The sequence below is a fragment of the Scomber japonicus genome, chromosome 1, assembly GCF_027409825.1.
Source record: "Scomber japonicus isolate fScoJap1 chromosome 1, fScoJap1.pri, whole genome shotgun sequence".
In the NCBI taxonomy this organism is placed as follows: domain Eukaryota; kingdom Metazoa; phylum Chordata; class Actinopteri; order Scombriformes; family Scombridae; genus Scomber; species Scomber japonicus.
In genome coordinates this window covers 1917208-1933344 of record NC_070578.1, presented here as the reverse complement: position 1 = coordinate 1933344, position 16137 = coordinate 1917208, and the positions used below count along the sequence as shown (strand labels likewise).

General features: G+C 40.3%; 1 protein-coding gene across 1 annotated transcript in view; it reads left to right on the top strand.

Moving 5' to 3' along the window:
* Nucleotides 1–15886, top strand: part of adamtsl3 (ADAMTS-like 3) — a gene marked incomplete at its 5' end in the record, with an annotated part of 289382 nt that extends 273496 nt beyond the window's left edge. Inside the window, 9 exons of the mRNA XM_053321975.1 lie at nucleotides 533–715; nucleotides 818–931; nucleotides 1232–1306; nucleotides 1343–1486; nucleotides 7822–8005; nucleotides 12122–12326; nucleotides 12587–12690; nucleotides 14449–14663; nucleotides 15676–15886. Of these exons, the coding sequence (XP_053177950.1) occupies nucleotides 533–715; nucleotides 818–931; nucleotides 1232–1306; nucleotides 1343–1486; nucleotides 7822–8005; nucleotides 12122–12326; nucleotides 12587–12690; nucleotides 14449–14663; nucleotides 15676–15794 (1343 nt within the window). The remainder of the gene's footprint in view (nucleotides 1–532; nucleotides 716–817; nucleotides 932–1231; nucleotides 1307–1342; nucleotides 1487–7821; nucleotides 8006–12121; nucleotides 12327–12586; nucleotides 12691–14448; nucleotides 14664–15675) is intronic.
* Between the last annotated feature and the right edge of the window lie 251 nt (nucleotides 15887–16137).

Here is a 16137-nt window from a genome sequence, read left to right as displayed (position 1 = left end):
CAGATTGTTCATCAGCCAACAGTAGAAGGCAGGAACATCCTCTCACTCTGTCCTGTCAGTCGTTGTGTCTCCATTGCAGAGTAGGACCTTGATAGACTCTGAAGGTGACGTAATTATTCTGCAATCATCATATAATCATTATGCGACAGATTTGATCGTGACGTCACCGAGGCGACGCACCAAAAGCACATCCTGCTTTGAGTATACCCAATCAGCACTTTGTCAACCTCAAGCACTACCCAGGAATTTTTCAGGGCTGCACAGAGTACCTACCCCAAGGACTCATTTTGCCCCAGTAAAAGTTCCCGGAGATTGTCCTTCATGGCCGGTTCCTGCTATGGAGACAATTCCAGGCCCCGTAAAATGACCCCTAAGTTCCTGCAGTGGAAACAGCCCTATGATGGCAGCGTGTCCCTGGTTTGATTTCAGCAAGGCACCTTTGCTGCAACTCATTCCCCTCTCTCTCTCTCCCTGTTTCCTGATGGCTTCATGCCATCTTCTCACAAAAATTCTCTGTCTCTCTGCCTGTTAGGTTTTCCTCAGCCCACAGTGATGTGGCACAGGAAGGATCGGCCGTTGGATTTGGGAGCTTACACCCTGCCCTCTGGCTCACTGTGGATAAGGAACGTTACTCTGCAGGACAGGGGAACCTTCTTCTGCACCGCCACTAACCTCATTGGAAAGTCCACCGCCTCTACTGTGATCCAGGTCTACGGTGGGTTCACAACGCACCCTCATGTAATTACACCTTGATCATGTCTAGTGGAGCTACGTTGTGGATGTGTGTTTGTGTGTATGTATACAGCTCCATACCCAGCTGGAGGAGGCAAGGCTCTTCCCATCTCACAAGAGCTGAGCAGGAGAAGGGTCCTCATGGCATCACGTCGTGGAGCAAGTGTCATCATCAAACGTGGAGACACTCTACGCATAGGTACACACTCACACACACACACACATACACAGCCTGTGTGTCCTTACATTCACACAGAAGCAGAAATCTCAGAGACGTAAAAGTGAAATAATCATTAGGTTGTAAGAAAATGTTTAAAAAAGAAATATTATTAACCTCCTCCTAAAACTCTTTGAAGTTAATACACACATGCAGTGAAGAGGAGAGTGTGGGAATATTTAGACTTTTTTCTTCAACCATTAATATTCCATCCATCATTAAGCTTCTCTCACATCAAGCCATCAGCAGGACATAATAAGGTCAGCTTATGTCTTTAAACAGGTTGCCCTGTGATTCCTAACCACAAGCTTCCAGTGCGCTGGGACTTCAACAACCAGACCATGAGGGAGATTTCAGGTCAAGCCCAAACCCAGTTTCCTGGTCTGGGTCGAGGTCTGCAGTATAGGATGCTAGTGGGAGGTCGAGTCATGGAGGTCAGCACAGTCCAAGGGGGGTACTCAGGCCGGTACCGCTGCCAGACCCTCCTCAACAGTACCAGACAAATACTGTCTGCCTGGATAGACATTCGCAGTGACGGTGAGCATTTAGATGTGTGTGTGTGTGTGTGATTGTGTGTGTGTGGGGCGTGGAAACACACATACATTCAAGTGATTATTTACTAAAAGTCCCACATATGCGTACGTGTGTGTGTGTGAGTGTGCGTGTGGTTAGTACATCTCAGCTATGCAGACGCTCATGTGTGCACATCCTGCAACTACCCATACACACAAAAGCAGTTGTTTATCTAAATATGGACCACATTAATAGCCTGGTATGATGTTTTATCTGTTTTCCTCATTGATGTAGCTTAATTACAATTTTCAACATCATTTTTATTGCTTCAGGCGCCTCTGTTTTTTATAAGACAGAAATGTTGCTGTAAATCAGCACTTGGCCATAACAGTGTGGTGATAATGTGCAGGTCTACGCAACATAATGTTGGCAGTGCAAACCCAGCCCCAAGCATATGTTCTTCAGCTTCAGAACCACTGCTTATATTTTTACATCATTGGGACATCATTTTTTTAAATGAAGTTGGCTATCAATTATCTTTTTTTTTCCTTCTTTTTTTTTATAACTTAAAGACTTAAAGAAAGTCTATTTGTTTGTTAGTGTTTTGTCATTAAATCCTTCTCAGCTTTTCATTGTAATGGAGAGAAAGCTGAGGCTTGTGTTTGGACACAAAAAAAGTAAATACATTAATAAATAATACAGCGATTTCAGCATTAACAATTAACAAGAGAAGGAAAAATAAATAAATAAGAAGATACAAATATAGGCACATACAAAATAAATAAATATATATATGTAGAGAGAGAGAGAGAGAGAGAGAGAGAGAGAGAGAGAGAGAGAGAGAGAGATATTGTCTCAAGAATCTCTCCCATAAAGGCTATGAGCTGCTGTTGAGGGTTCAACACAGTGAGGTAAGGTAAGTGTTGTGTGTTGTCTTGATGTTTTTCTCATCCCTGTACACCTCTGATTCCATACTAGTTATAAAGGCAGTATCTTCAGTGGATAAAGCAAGCTTGTTGTCACTTCCAGTTGCTTGGAACTGCCTGGAGGTTCATTTACTTCATTGAAAATCCAGAATCTATGAATATGCAAATACTGTTTATTGAACAAGTTTTCTGCTGGGTACGAGATGACTCCTAATCCACAGTTAAGTCCATTCTCAGTATATGTGCACTGGAGGCTTTCAGTTTGATGTTACATATCATGCTTTTAGGTGTTTGCGTGTTGAACTTTGTTCAAACAAACTCTGCACATACATCATTCTGCACCATGAAGACAGCAACATCCAACTGCAGTAACAATAAGAAACTGTCATTTTTGAGTGGAGGGACTTTAATGTGTGAAGAAGGTAGTTTACTTCTGCTGGTGGTTAAGATAATATGACTAAGCTGGGGGTTTGTTTGCGACCTGTTTCAGTATTGAATTCAGATTGTTGGGAAAACATTCACAGAAATCTGGACTCATCTGATTTAACCTTGTGGCTGAGAACACGATCAGCACGAACATGGCGAGATGCCTTTTGACATGGCAGCTGAACCTGTGGAAATACTCTGCATTCCTCTGTAAGCGCTGCAGCAGATTGTGCTTTGATGGGATTTATGGCTCATTGATATTCCTAACAGTTCCATCCTGTTTTGTTCTGCATCTTCCTGCATAGATTCCCTAAAAAAAAGTGTCATCTGTGAACACTGAGACACATTTCTGTCATTCATGCTAACTGTCAATGACCTTGTCCTAGAAACCAAAAAGAAGTGCCGCCGAAGTTCACATAGAGATTGCATGGTAACTCACCGCAGGCCGTTCTTTGGTGTGTTCCCGGCATTAAAAATAGAAAAAGGCTAAATATCTCAACTATCTGGAGCCTAATATACACATGCTTAATACATCCGTATATTTTACTGCTACGTTTATTTGTTCACTGTAGCAGACTGGAACGACATCTATCTTTGAATTCAGATTTGTGAACATGTCCAGTCTCCAATTCATCAAGTCTGAAGGTTACAACATTTCCCCCTCATTAAGCAATTTCATGCTAAAGTATAAATAACAATGTAACTGAACTTTTTAAGATGATAACTTCATATGTATCCATTGTCTGTGTGTCATACATAGGCAAGGCAAGGCAAGGCAGTTTTATTTGTATAGCGCATTTCATACACAATGGCAACTCAATGTGCTTTACATAAAACAGAAAAACATGTAATTTGAGAAACTTAAAACATACAATTAACCCCCACCCCCACCCCCCCATAATAATAAAAACAAAGTACAGAAAAATAGCAAGACATAAATAAAATGATTGCAGCATAAAATAATAAATTAGCTTTAAAATCATTACAAGGACAAAGAGTGCAAATGAAAGATTAAAATGTAAAGTGCTTTAAAAGAGCTCAATCATAAGCACAGGAGAAGAGAAATGTTTTTAACCTGGATTTAAAAGTGTTCACTGTTGGGGCTGATTTCAGTTCTGCTGGTAGTTTGTTCCAGTTGTGTGCAGCATAACAGCTAAAAGCTGCTTCACCATGTTTAGTTTGAACTCTGGGCTCAACTATCTGACCTGAGTCAGTAGATCTCAGAGCTCTACTGGGTTTATATTCTACTAACATGTCATTCATGTATTCTGGACCTAAACCATTCAGTGATTTGTAGACCAGTAGCAGAACTTTAAAATCTATTCTATAGCTGACTGGGAGCCAGTGTAAAGACTGTAGAACTGGAGTAATGTGCTCTGATCTCTTTGTTCTGGTTAAAACTCGAGCTGCAGCGTTCTGAATGAGCTGCAGCTGTTTAATGCTTTTTTGTGGGAGTCCAGTCAGAAGACCGTTACAGTAGTCGAGTCTACTTGAGATGAAAGCATGAATCAACTTCTCCTGGTCTGTTTGAGACATAAAACCCTCACTCTGGATATGTTCTTAAGCTGATAGAAGGCTGTTTTGGTGATTGATTTGATATGACTGCTGAAAGTCAAATCTGAGTCTATCAGCACGCCAAGGTTTCGGACTTGGTCCCTAGTTTTAAGAGAGAGTGACTCCAGATGTTTACTGACAGCAATCCTCTTCTCTTTATTGCCAAAAACAATGACCTCAGTTTTGTCCTGATTTAATTGAAGGAAATTTTGATTCATCCAATTAGTTACTTGCTCTAAACAGTGACACAGTGACTGTATTGGACTGTAGTCATCTGGGGACAGTGCTAGGTATATCTGTGTGTCATCTGCATAACTGTGATAGTCTACATTAGAGTTCTGCAGAATTTGACCCAAGGGCAGCATATATAGACTGAACAGAAGGGGTCCAAGAACTGACCCCTGAGGAACTCCACACGTCATAGCCACTCGATCAGATTCATAACTTCCAATGGTCACAAAATAACTCCGCTCTTCCAAGTAGGACCTGAACCAGTCTAGGACTGTTCCGCTGAGTCCTGCCCAAGTTTCCAACCTGTTCAACAGTATACTGTGATCCACAGTGTCAAACGCAGCACTGAGATCCAACAGGACCAGAACTGACACCTTGCCTGAGTCAGTGTTCAACCTTATGTCATTTAACACTCTAATAAGAGCTGTTTCTGTACTGTGGTTAGGTCGGAAGCCTGATTGAAATTTGTCAAAAAGGCCACTGGAGTTCAAGAAATTATATACATACAACAAACATGTCCAGTAAAAACAATCCAACATTAAAATGTCTATGTTGTAATTCAGTTTCCCTTAGCTTGCTACTCTCACTGTTCTGATGCAGAACAAGGTCAGTGCACAGTAAACAAACCTCTGCTGTACAGAACTGTCAAGAACATAGCTACTGAGACTGTGACAGGCCAGCCACGGTGGATTGGCATTTTATCACTAGACAAGGACTGCACTTTTTATTTTCTTTGACAATGTGACAGTCTCTAAGACACTAAGGCCTGAGTGTTATGTGTACAATATGAGACTTGAGAGGAAGGAGTCTCTGCAGTTGGCAGAAAGATGTATCATGTCACTGTTGTGCGCATTATGTACAGATATACAATAAAACTGAGTTCACCCCTGTGCAATATCACTAACATGTAAAAGATTCAAAATGATATCATCTTGCACTATTTGTAGTATTTCTATGATGAAAAATGCTTACACCTGTGACTTTATATAAAGACTAAAATGCACAAATAAGGTTATAAAAGAACCTGTGATCACTTTTGGTCTGGGTTGTGTATGATACAATAGAAACCAGATAGTGAGACTTCATAAAGATAGAAGAGGGTATGATATCATCAGTAGACTATTGATCAGAAGCCAAAAACACACCTGCAGTACAGTTAAGAAGGTAGAAGAAGACCCACACTACTAAATCACTATTTACACAACCCTGCATTGAAAAATAGATGGTGCTTCTGACTTGGCACAAGGATCCTCTGTGGAAATTGGTTTCTCAGGACATGCATGCATGAAGTCAGCTTCTACAGATGATGTCCAAAAAGAAAAACATTGCTCACAAAACTGAAAGATTAAACTTTGCCAAAGAACATGAAGAGAGGCCTGATGATGAATATTGGCAGCACATTTTTTGGTTAGATGAAACCAACATAAATGAGTTTGGATCAGATGTGGTCCAGCATGTTTGGCGTGGAGCTGGCCAGGACTACCACAGCGATGGAGGTGGTTGTGTGTGCTGATATGGGCCTGATGGTACTATGGATGCTCAAATACTGAATGAAAATGTACTTCATTACTTCACATGTTGGTGATATTAACAAATGGTGTACTCAACATCTGTATCATTTACAGTGCCATGTTTTACTAACTTATTCTGATATTATCAATAGGTTTGTTAACACATTCTAACTCAGTTCCAAGGCCCTTTTGGACCAGTATGTCCCAAGTATTCAGCTCTGAACTAAACAGCTTGGATACTTGTTTTTGACACAACAAACTCAGCCCTGACAGTGAAAGTAGAAACTGTTGTACCAGGAACTAGGATGAACTATGGGCCAGTAGCTAAAATTGAATTCAGGCTGAAAAACAGATAAAGTTCTTGAGTTTCTAGGAAAGTACCTGGGAAAGTTCAGCATTTGGAAAATGGCTACGAGTACAACCCAAGTCCATACTGCATGTCAAGCCTAAAAAGAGATTGATCCGTTTTAGGGTTGACAATGTCATTTGGTGAGTCAGTCCTCCACTTTGGACCAGACTGAAATATTCCGACCACTGATGGATAGATTCCCATGAAATTTGTTACAGATACTCAAGTTTCCCTCAGGATGAATCGGAATAAATGTGGGTATCCCCTTACTTTTACTCTAGTACCATTATCATGTCATTTATTTATACGGTTATGTTATTTGTACATGTAATTTATCAATAAAGATGCCAAACAATCACTGGTTTCAGCTTCCCAAATTGGAAGATTCACAGTTTTTCTCTATTTTATTTATTTTTAATGGAATATCTTGTGGTTCATTAGATTTTTTATCTTTTTTGTTTTAACATTACATACTGTTTGGGTTAAATTATCTCCGTATCTATTGCCATGTGTTTTAGTGAAATGAATAGTTCATAGTTTTAATAAGATAGTAGTGTTTATGATGTAGCAGTGAAGACTGATGGCTCTAATGGTTCTACAATAAACCCCACACTTCCATAAAGTTCTGCTCATTTTACCTTTACATTAAATACATTTCCATCATTATTGCTATGTTATATTTTCATGTCTTAGGTCAAATAGGACATGATATTGTGTGATAGTAGCTGAGTGGTGTAAAAGCTAAAAAATACACTCTCTCTGCTCTCTGAAACATGAATCAAGATTTAATCACATTTATTGATCAGTCAGATCGGCTATTGATGCTTTCTAAATAGATTTGTTGTTCAATATTTGGTATAGACACTTTATGAGGGGATTCTTAGACTGGGTCAAATTTGACCCAGAACCTATGGCAATGGTGTATAGTATTATATGGTAATATGAAGAGTATGTAAGGATTAAAGACTAAAATATTAAATGATCACAACATAATCCAATTTATGATAAATAATTATTAGTTGCAACCCAGTTCAGACCCTGTGTTCACTAGATGGACAACTAGCAGAAGGATGGATGGATAAATAAAATGTCCTTCTGCAGAATAACTCAGCACATCATTGTATTCAGGTTATCTTTTATGCATCATACAAAGCCTCCACCAGCTGTCTCTGCTTTGCCTCAGGCAGTTTCCTACCTCTACAGTGGGTATTTCAAAATCTGGAATTCAATTTAGAAAAACTGAATAACACTCATCTACACAATTTCTTAAACAATGCTATAAGCCTTTAGATTTTTCAAGATGTCCCAAAATGTGATTTTGTGTCCTTGAACCTAAGGATGTGAGTATTTTTACATTTCCAGAGTATAGCTGGCGGTTTGAAGACTGGCCCACATGCAGTGCGACCTGTGGGAACAGAGGGACTTGGCTGCGGAAGATTCGCTGTGTCAGCCGGTATGAAGGAGAAGTTCAGCCCGTCATGTGTCAGCACATACCAAAACCCACCAGCACCCTGCTTTCCTGCAACAGACAGGACTGTCCTCCCAGGTACTCTTACCTCTACACAATTGGCAACACTGATTTTTGACATATTTGTCAGATTGGTTCAGATATGTAGCCGACTCCTGGCACATTGGCAAATGTTCATGATCTGTGTACTGTAATGGTGCATGGTGGCTAAAAAGACAGAATTCAGATTGAGGAGACAGAATAGGCTTTTATCATCAGTGGATTATCATCACTTCTTTTCCTGCTTCTTCAAATCCGCTCTAACCACAAACACAAGCACATGGATAATTATTGAATCTTGGTGGCGTTCCCCAGAATCACAAAAAATTATTCAGGCATCTTCATTCTATTCCCCTCTTTCACTTTTATATCTTCAAATGCATATTAACACCCATTAAATCCCTTTAAAGGAACACTTCAACATTTTGGAAAATATGATCATTCGTTTCCTTTCATGCTTAAAATGAAATGAGAAGATAGTCACTAATGACATGTTTGTGTGTTCAGAATGGAGCTAGAGCCTGGAGGTGCTTCACCTAGTTTAGCATAACAAGAGGAACAGGGGGAAACAGCTACCTGACCTTCAAAAAGACACCCATCAACTCCTCTGAGTCTCACTAACATATCTGTTGTGTTTGGTTAATCCATACACAAACAGGAAAAACTAAGCTGTTTATTTCCTATAATATCAAATGAGTCCTGTAGGGCAGGGTCTGCAATGGGTTACATTAATGACCAGTTGTTGCCGTTAAAGTTACAACTGTTTATAGCCTGTATAAAGGCAAGAACATACTGTATGTGCTGCATCCAAGACTGCTTTAGTACCACCAGGGACCCCTCAGCACTGAAGCTCATGTCCCCTAAACAACTTTCATTTTATTCTGATTGGACGGTGCTGTCAGGTGGAAACCTTGTAACTCCATGTTTTGTTTTGGACATACCCAGCCAGCATGTCCATGTGGGCCCTACATGGGTTAAATACAGACTACATGGGTACTGAGTGGGCATGGGCTTGAACTGGGCAAATTTTGCTGGTCCCACATGGTTTCAGTAACATGGGCCCCACATATGAAGCCCATGTGGGCTGACTGTATGAACCCCATAACGGATGTAAGTGGGCTGAGCAGGCATGGGCATAAACAGGGCAAATTGTATTGTTTTACAAACATGGGCCCCACATGTGTAACCCAACCTTAAACCCAGTCAGAATCTACGTGGAACCCATATTGCAGCCCAAATGTAACCCTTACCCCCACATTGACATGCTGGCTGGGATACTAAGCTTCCAACAGTGACCATAATTATCAACATCAAGACAATGAGTAAAGCCTTGTGTCGTATTACTTACTGTAGAATCCAGAGTTTTTTTCTTCATTGATTGAGGGCCCCTCTCCACTTAAGGGCCCCTAGGCACTTGCCCAAATTGCCTATATGGTAGATGCAGCTATGGCTGAATCTGCTGTCTCTAATATATTAATGTAAGTAGGGCCCGACTGATATTGGATTTTAGGGACCAATGCCAATACTGACACTAGGGAGAAAAACAATTCCGATATCAATATATTGGCCTATAATGTTATATACAGAACATATACATAAACTTTTTTTTTTACAATGAGTGGTTATCAAGCACCTGTTACAAAGATATGTAATGGATATTGACATATTACAGTTTAACAATAAACTGACATCAATGCACTGAAACAGTGAACACCGCTGGGAATTTAATAATAATACTTAGCTGTGAATAACAGAGCAAAATAACAACATACATTAAACTAGAAGTAAGAAAAAGGGTCAAATGTACATAAAATGTTGCCTTTAAGACTTTAAAACCCTTTTTAAAATATTGGCAGATACCAATATATCTGTGATAGGCCAATATTATCAGCTGACTATTATACCGATTGGGCTCTAGTAATAAGCATAAATGGTCATGCTGGGTGGGTTTCATTATTTAAATCCCTCTACAGCACCATGATCTATGTGTAATTAACCCTGGTGAGCTATTCCAAATTCCACATTTACAGAGTGAGTTCATTTCTACTTAAGCAAATATGCACACCTCATTTCCTCTGAATAATCAAAATATTATCTGTCATGTCAGCACATTGTCATAGGGAATTCTCCATTTACAGGACTCAACATGTTATCAGCAACATTTTTCCCCCACAATATGTACTTGAATGCTGTAATCTGGCCAAAGGTGCCACCAAGGTTAGAGCCAACATGAATGTGTGAATGATGTCAGATGTTTCATCAATTTAATATTTTCAGCTGACCTCTAGGATAGAGTTCCCTCATGGACAACCCATGTATTGACATATTATACAATAAACATGCAGTCAGATGGAGTTGTACTATAGACTGATTGATTTTGGCGTAACTGGTCTCAGTCTACACTGTTTCAGAGAGTGACTCTGATGAGGAGGGATCTTAGAGAGGCCGGCCTGCAAATGAATTCATGAAGAGCAGCCAGATCTCAACAGAAGTGTAACTCTCAGCAAAATCTCCTCAGCCTGAGCCCCCCTGCTGTTTCCAAACGCTGCCAGCCTGCCTTTACCCATCCTACAGCCCATCAGTCAGCCCCACCCCCACAAACCGAGCCGGCTTCACTCACATAGATGCAACACAAATGACCCACTATTAGCTCGAATCAAACCACGACTGTGCTGCAGACACTAAATTCTCACGGTTCCTGTTTTTTTTTAAATTCTCGCAGCAGTTGGTAGCTTTTTCTGGCAAACTGCTTAGTCAGCGTTTCCAAGCTATCACCAAGCACACAGCAAATACTTAGTGGCTGACCTTTTACTGTCATGAAAACAGCCATACACACACACACACACACACACACACACACACACACACACACACACAGCCAGGAACACCAGCGCTGAATGTTGGGCTCTGTGAAGTGGCTGCTTGTGTGACATATTTCCCTGTAACTCTCACAGCGCCCCAAGTAGCCGCTAACCACTGCAAGAGTGAGAGTTTATTAGCTCACTGGGAGACTGGTGATTAATAAGGACGTCCTGTCACTCACACAAACACAAACAGGCTACTGTACATGGCACAGTTGATGACTTGTTGAAGTCACAATTACAGTCAGAAGACCGCATGACCAAGCATTAATATTTCATGCTAAATACCAGCATGTCATGAACTTCAACTTTTTCCTAGCTATTGATTATTGTTGGTTCTAAAACCAAACTGTTGGCACACTACCACCAACAACAACTAGACTGGTGCAATGTAGCCTACTGTGGTAAATTATGGGATGCATAATCTCTTTAAAGCAGTATTAAGAGAAGTGTGCAACCAGTGTGGGTTAAGTGTAGTGTGTGTTGGCATATTACAGATGTGGGACACATACCTGCTGGTGCATGGTCACGGATTGTGGGAATTGTGGGTATTGGCACACACCCAGTATCATGTTTGAAGCACACAAACACACACAAACACACGTAAATATGATATGGGCCAATGAGGTTCTTTTGTGTCCATGTAGTTTAGTCAAATTTAAAAGGTTAAAATGTGAAAATAAACGTATGAATAATTTACACACATTCTTTTTTTGTGGACCCAGCATAAAATTTCTGCTTTTAATCCATTTTGAGAGAATATATTAGAGGAGTATGGCAAAAATGTCTAAGTGGTGTAACCATAAAAACACTGACCCTTATACAGTATGTTACCAAACCTCTGTATGACAGCATTTGCCTTCTGTGTTCAAAATATTTCATCAGATAGACTGAGAGACACAGTATACAAGAGACTTCTGCCATTTATCTTAATACATAATAACTGCCTTTATAGCTACAAGCAGTGCATTTATTTCACTGAGCTCTCAGAAAGAGTTCCATGAGGAATCAGTCACTGGGCTACAAGCCACTGCTAATACAAAGCCCAGTATGTTCTAATATAGCCTACAGCACATCTCTGTCTGACCGGGCTCCACCTTGGATCAAGTTGTAGAAATCAACATATTTTATACTTAGTGTCCCTATCAACACATAGAAGTTCCACCAAACTAACGTCAGGTTGTGATTGCATGAAGAAGTGCTTTGTTTTGAAAAGTTAAACAGGAATAAATCACAATTCCCAAGCTCTCAAACTCAATAAAAATGAATGTATTGTTTCCTGTCATTGTTTCAGATGGGCGGTATCAGAGTGGTCAAAGTGCTCTGTCTCATGTGGCAGCGGCTGGAAGCAGAGGCAGGTGGTCTGTCAGCAGCTGGATGTCAGAGGAGCAGTGAAGAATGTGGCGGCAGCAGCCTGTGAGAAGTCGAGGCGGCCTGCTGACACAGAGCAGTGCACCGCTAACAACTGTCCCAACTGGGTGACCAGTCCCTGGGGAAAGGTACATTCATAAACTAAACCAAACACACTGTAGAATGCATGGGCTGTAGTATTACATTTTGAATCTATATGGACAATGTTTTTCAGTAGCCTACTGGTTAAGACACGTACCATATAACTGCAATGAATCCAGCTGTTGCATGTCACCTCTCACATAGATATGACCCCCACCCCCAGCTCTCTCTGTACCGTCCCTACAGCAAAACCATTAATGCTCCAAAAATATGTGTTAAAATAACTATGTATGTAACTCAATTTCAGTGTTCAGGGAGGTGCTTAGGCCCCACCACCACTGTGCAGAAGAGATCTGTTATCTGTCAACATTCCAACGGCTCCTCATACACAGACTGTGATCTCAGGAACAGGTACAGTACACACACACACACACACACACACACACACACATACACACACACACACGTAATCACACACTGAAAATAAGAAAACAGTCCTATGTTTTCACAAAACTGGTTAGAAATTTCTGTTAAAGGAATATTACAACATTTTGGAAAATATAATTATTTGCTAGGTGAGAGTGAGATGAGAGGATCACAGCACCTTTCTGTGCATTAAGTACGTAGCTAGCCAGTAGCAGGGGAAATCAACTAGCCTGGCCCAGTCCCATTTGAAAACATATGCTTACCAACACCCCCAAAGCTCACTAATTAACATTTTGCATCTTGTTTGTTTAACCTGCACACCAACAGACATGTGAAAACATCAAGCTGGGGTTATTAAGGGGAGCTGGAACTGGTTCTTGTCAAGCAACAGCTGGGTGCAAAGTCTGTGCTCAGCATCGTAAAGTCTTGTCACAGTGAGGTTGGCAGGTTTGGTAACACCATGTCAAAACAGACCAAAACTACTCCTGAAACTACTCATTTTCTGTGGCATTTCTGTTTATGTAGGGATTTAACAAATAACATATATATATTAGAGACCATGTAAAGTGAATTCAGACATTTTCTTCTAAACACATTAAATAGGTCATAAATGTATTTCTAAAAAAGGTGTAAAAAGCATTTCAACCATTTAGATTTGAATTGTGGAGCTAGGCTTCACAAACTGTGTTTCAAGATTTAATGGGCCACCCTGCTGCTGTAGAGGTATAAATATATTCAGCACACACTACAAATACTACAGTCTACAGTTAGCCAGTTGGCTGAGTTAGCCGCCGAGCTACCAGACCAGCTAGCCACCGAGCTAGCAGCTGAGCTAATCTCTGTGCTAGCCGCTGGACTAGCAGCAGAGTTAGCAGCAGAAAGCTCTCAGATGTAGCGTCCATGTTTCTGGTTGAGGTGGTGACTTTGATTGACAGATGACACTTGGTAGGGGGCGGGGTTTCAGCAGACTCGGTGGGCGCTCCCACAGCATTAGGAAGCAGAGAGAGAGGCTGAGTTTTACACAACTTTGAAGCCTAATTTCATATATTTGGTGATTTTTTTAATCATTCAAATTTGGCAGGGTGGTTAACAACACACTTTTCTGTGGTATGTCAAACTCAGAACACATATTTATTCTTACTTTACATGGACTTTAATCAATGAACTATAGTGTGGCAGTGACTTTGGTAGCTGCCCCCCCCCCCCTCACCAGTCTTTCTGCAAAGCTAAGCTAACCATGTCCTGACTCTAATTCTGTACTTAATGCACAGATATATTTCCCAAAATATGAAACTAATCCTGCAACAGTAAATGTCATTCATTATAGATAACTACTGCAAGATTCAGGGTCATAATACGTTTGTGAACTGCTGCTAGGTTATGAACCGTCTCAGATGGTCTGGGACAGGTCTGCTTTTTGTCCCCAGAGTCCAAATTAACCAGTGTTCAGTTTTTACACAAACTTTAAGAAATCTGCAACTCTGTCTAAAGTATTTTCTGATTACCACTCACTGCTGTTAAATAAAAATGTGAACTATGTATTTATATTTCACACTGCACTGTAGCTGCAAAGTGTTTATTATTCCTCCTGTTTAATCTGTTTTAATCTAATATACCTTCATTTATCTTCTATTTTATTTTACTCCATTTTGAATCCTGTTTTATGTGAAGTCAATAGGTGCAGTAACAATGAAAGCACAGCACTAACCAAAACTAATTGAACCCTAACCCACTGTGTTTCAGGCCTATGTCAGTACGCAACTGTTCCTCTGACCTGTGTGATGTCCAGTGGCATCCTGGTGCGTGGCGAGCATGCACCGTCGTCTGCGGGAGCGGCTTCCAGTCCCGCAAGGTGGACTGCATTCACCGCAGGAGTGGCAAGACTCTGGCTGACCAGCACTGCGCCTGGATCCAACGCCCCTCCACCTGGCAGCACTGCAACACTGCCAACTGTGGGAGTAAGTCTGTGTGTGTCCGTCATCCGTTCTAATCCCCCTTTACTCAGACTTTCTGAAATCTAACTTGAAATGATAAGTAGTTGCATCTTTCTGGCTGAAACTAATTTAAATAATTCATTCTTATTGGATACTTTGCGTTCCATTTTTTTCTTTAACTGTATGCTTGTGGCTACACAAAATAAGTTTTGCATCCTCAGTAACAAAAAGTGGTTAACAGAGTATTCAGAAATGTATTTAAGTAAAAATAGCAATATTATGATATTAAAATATTCCATTAGAAGTAAAATACCTTCAGAGTTTTAAAGAAAGAAGGATCAAAAGTGTTCATTATGCAAAGTGACCCCTTCCTAAGTTTTGCATTTCTGTATATATTTTACTATTACTCTGAATGGTTATTCTTACTGTTGCATTAACGTGTGAGCAGCATTTTAATGTTGAAGCTGGTCGATGTGTAGTTCACTTTAATAGCTTCATATTCTGTCGGATTGTATTAACTGATTATATGTCGTATCTACAATTTTAATCTGTTGAATAACTAGTAAATATAACAATCAAATACATGTAGTGGAATTAAAAGAACCATATCTGCCCTGAAATGTTCTGGAGGACAAGTATAAAGTGTCATTAATAAGACTGAGATAAAGAACAATTACCCTATAAGGTGTACAAGTAAACATACTTAATTAGCCTTTAACACTGGCTGGTCCAGTGAGTGTTTCATGTCAGGGAGGCAGAGCGTTAACCAAGATAAATGATTGTATCCAAGGCAATCAGCAACCTCTTTAATACCAATAACTCTCTTAATCAGGGAAAGGGCAAACCACAAAATCAGCTTTTAATTACTGTAGTACCAAATTACACAGGCCACTCCAGGAAACTTCCTAAGAATAAGAATATACAGCTGTATATCAGTTTCATTGAAAAACTGTGGTATCTGGAAATGAAAGTGTTGCTAAGCTTTTGTGTGTTTTTTTCCTTTAGTGTTTACATGGAGTGTTTTGTTCTCATGCAGGTGAATGCAAGGATGCAACCCAGTACTGCAGCGTGGTGAAGAGACTGAAGCTGTGCTATGTGGATATGTACAAACACAGATGCTGCGGGTCATGTTCACAGGATGCCAACTCCACCTAGTGGCAGAGAGCGTGTAACTACATTAAATTGTGTCAAACAGGTTGACTACATGAGATGAATGACTGGGCAAAGATTGAAAGGACATCATCTGCAAGTGGATGCTTCAAGAACTGCACATATGTAAACTGGACAGGCTTCAGTCCAATTCCCTTATTTCCTAAAAAGGAAACTGAACGGAGGTCAAAAGGCTGAAATGATGAGGAGGTTATATTTTCTGATTTGGACCCAACCTCCTAATATGAAGGCAAGTGTTCACTATGTGGATCAATTGGAGTTTCGGACTTTCCTGCAAAAAGAGAACATTTTCTTTCCAGAGACATTCAATAAAGGCAACCCGGCCAAA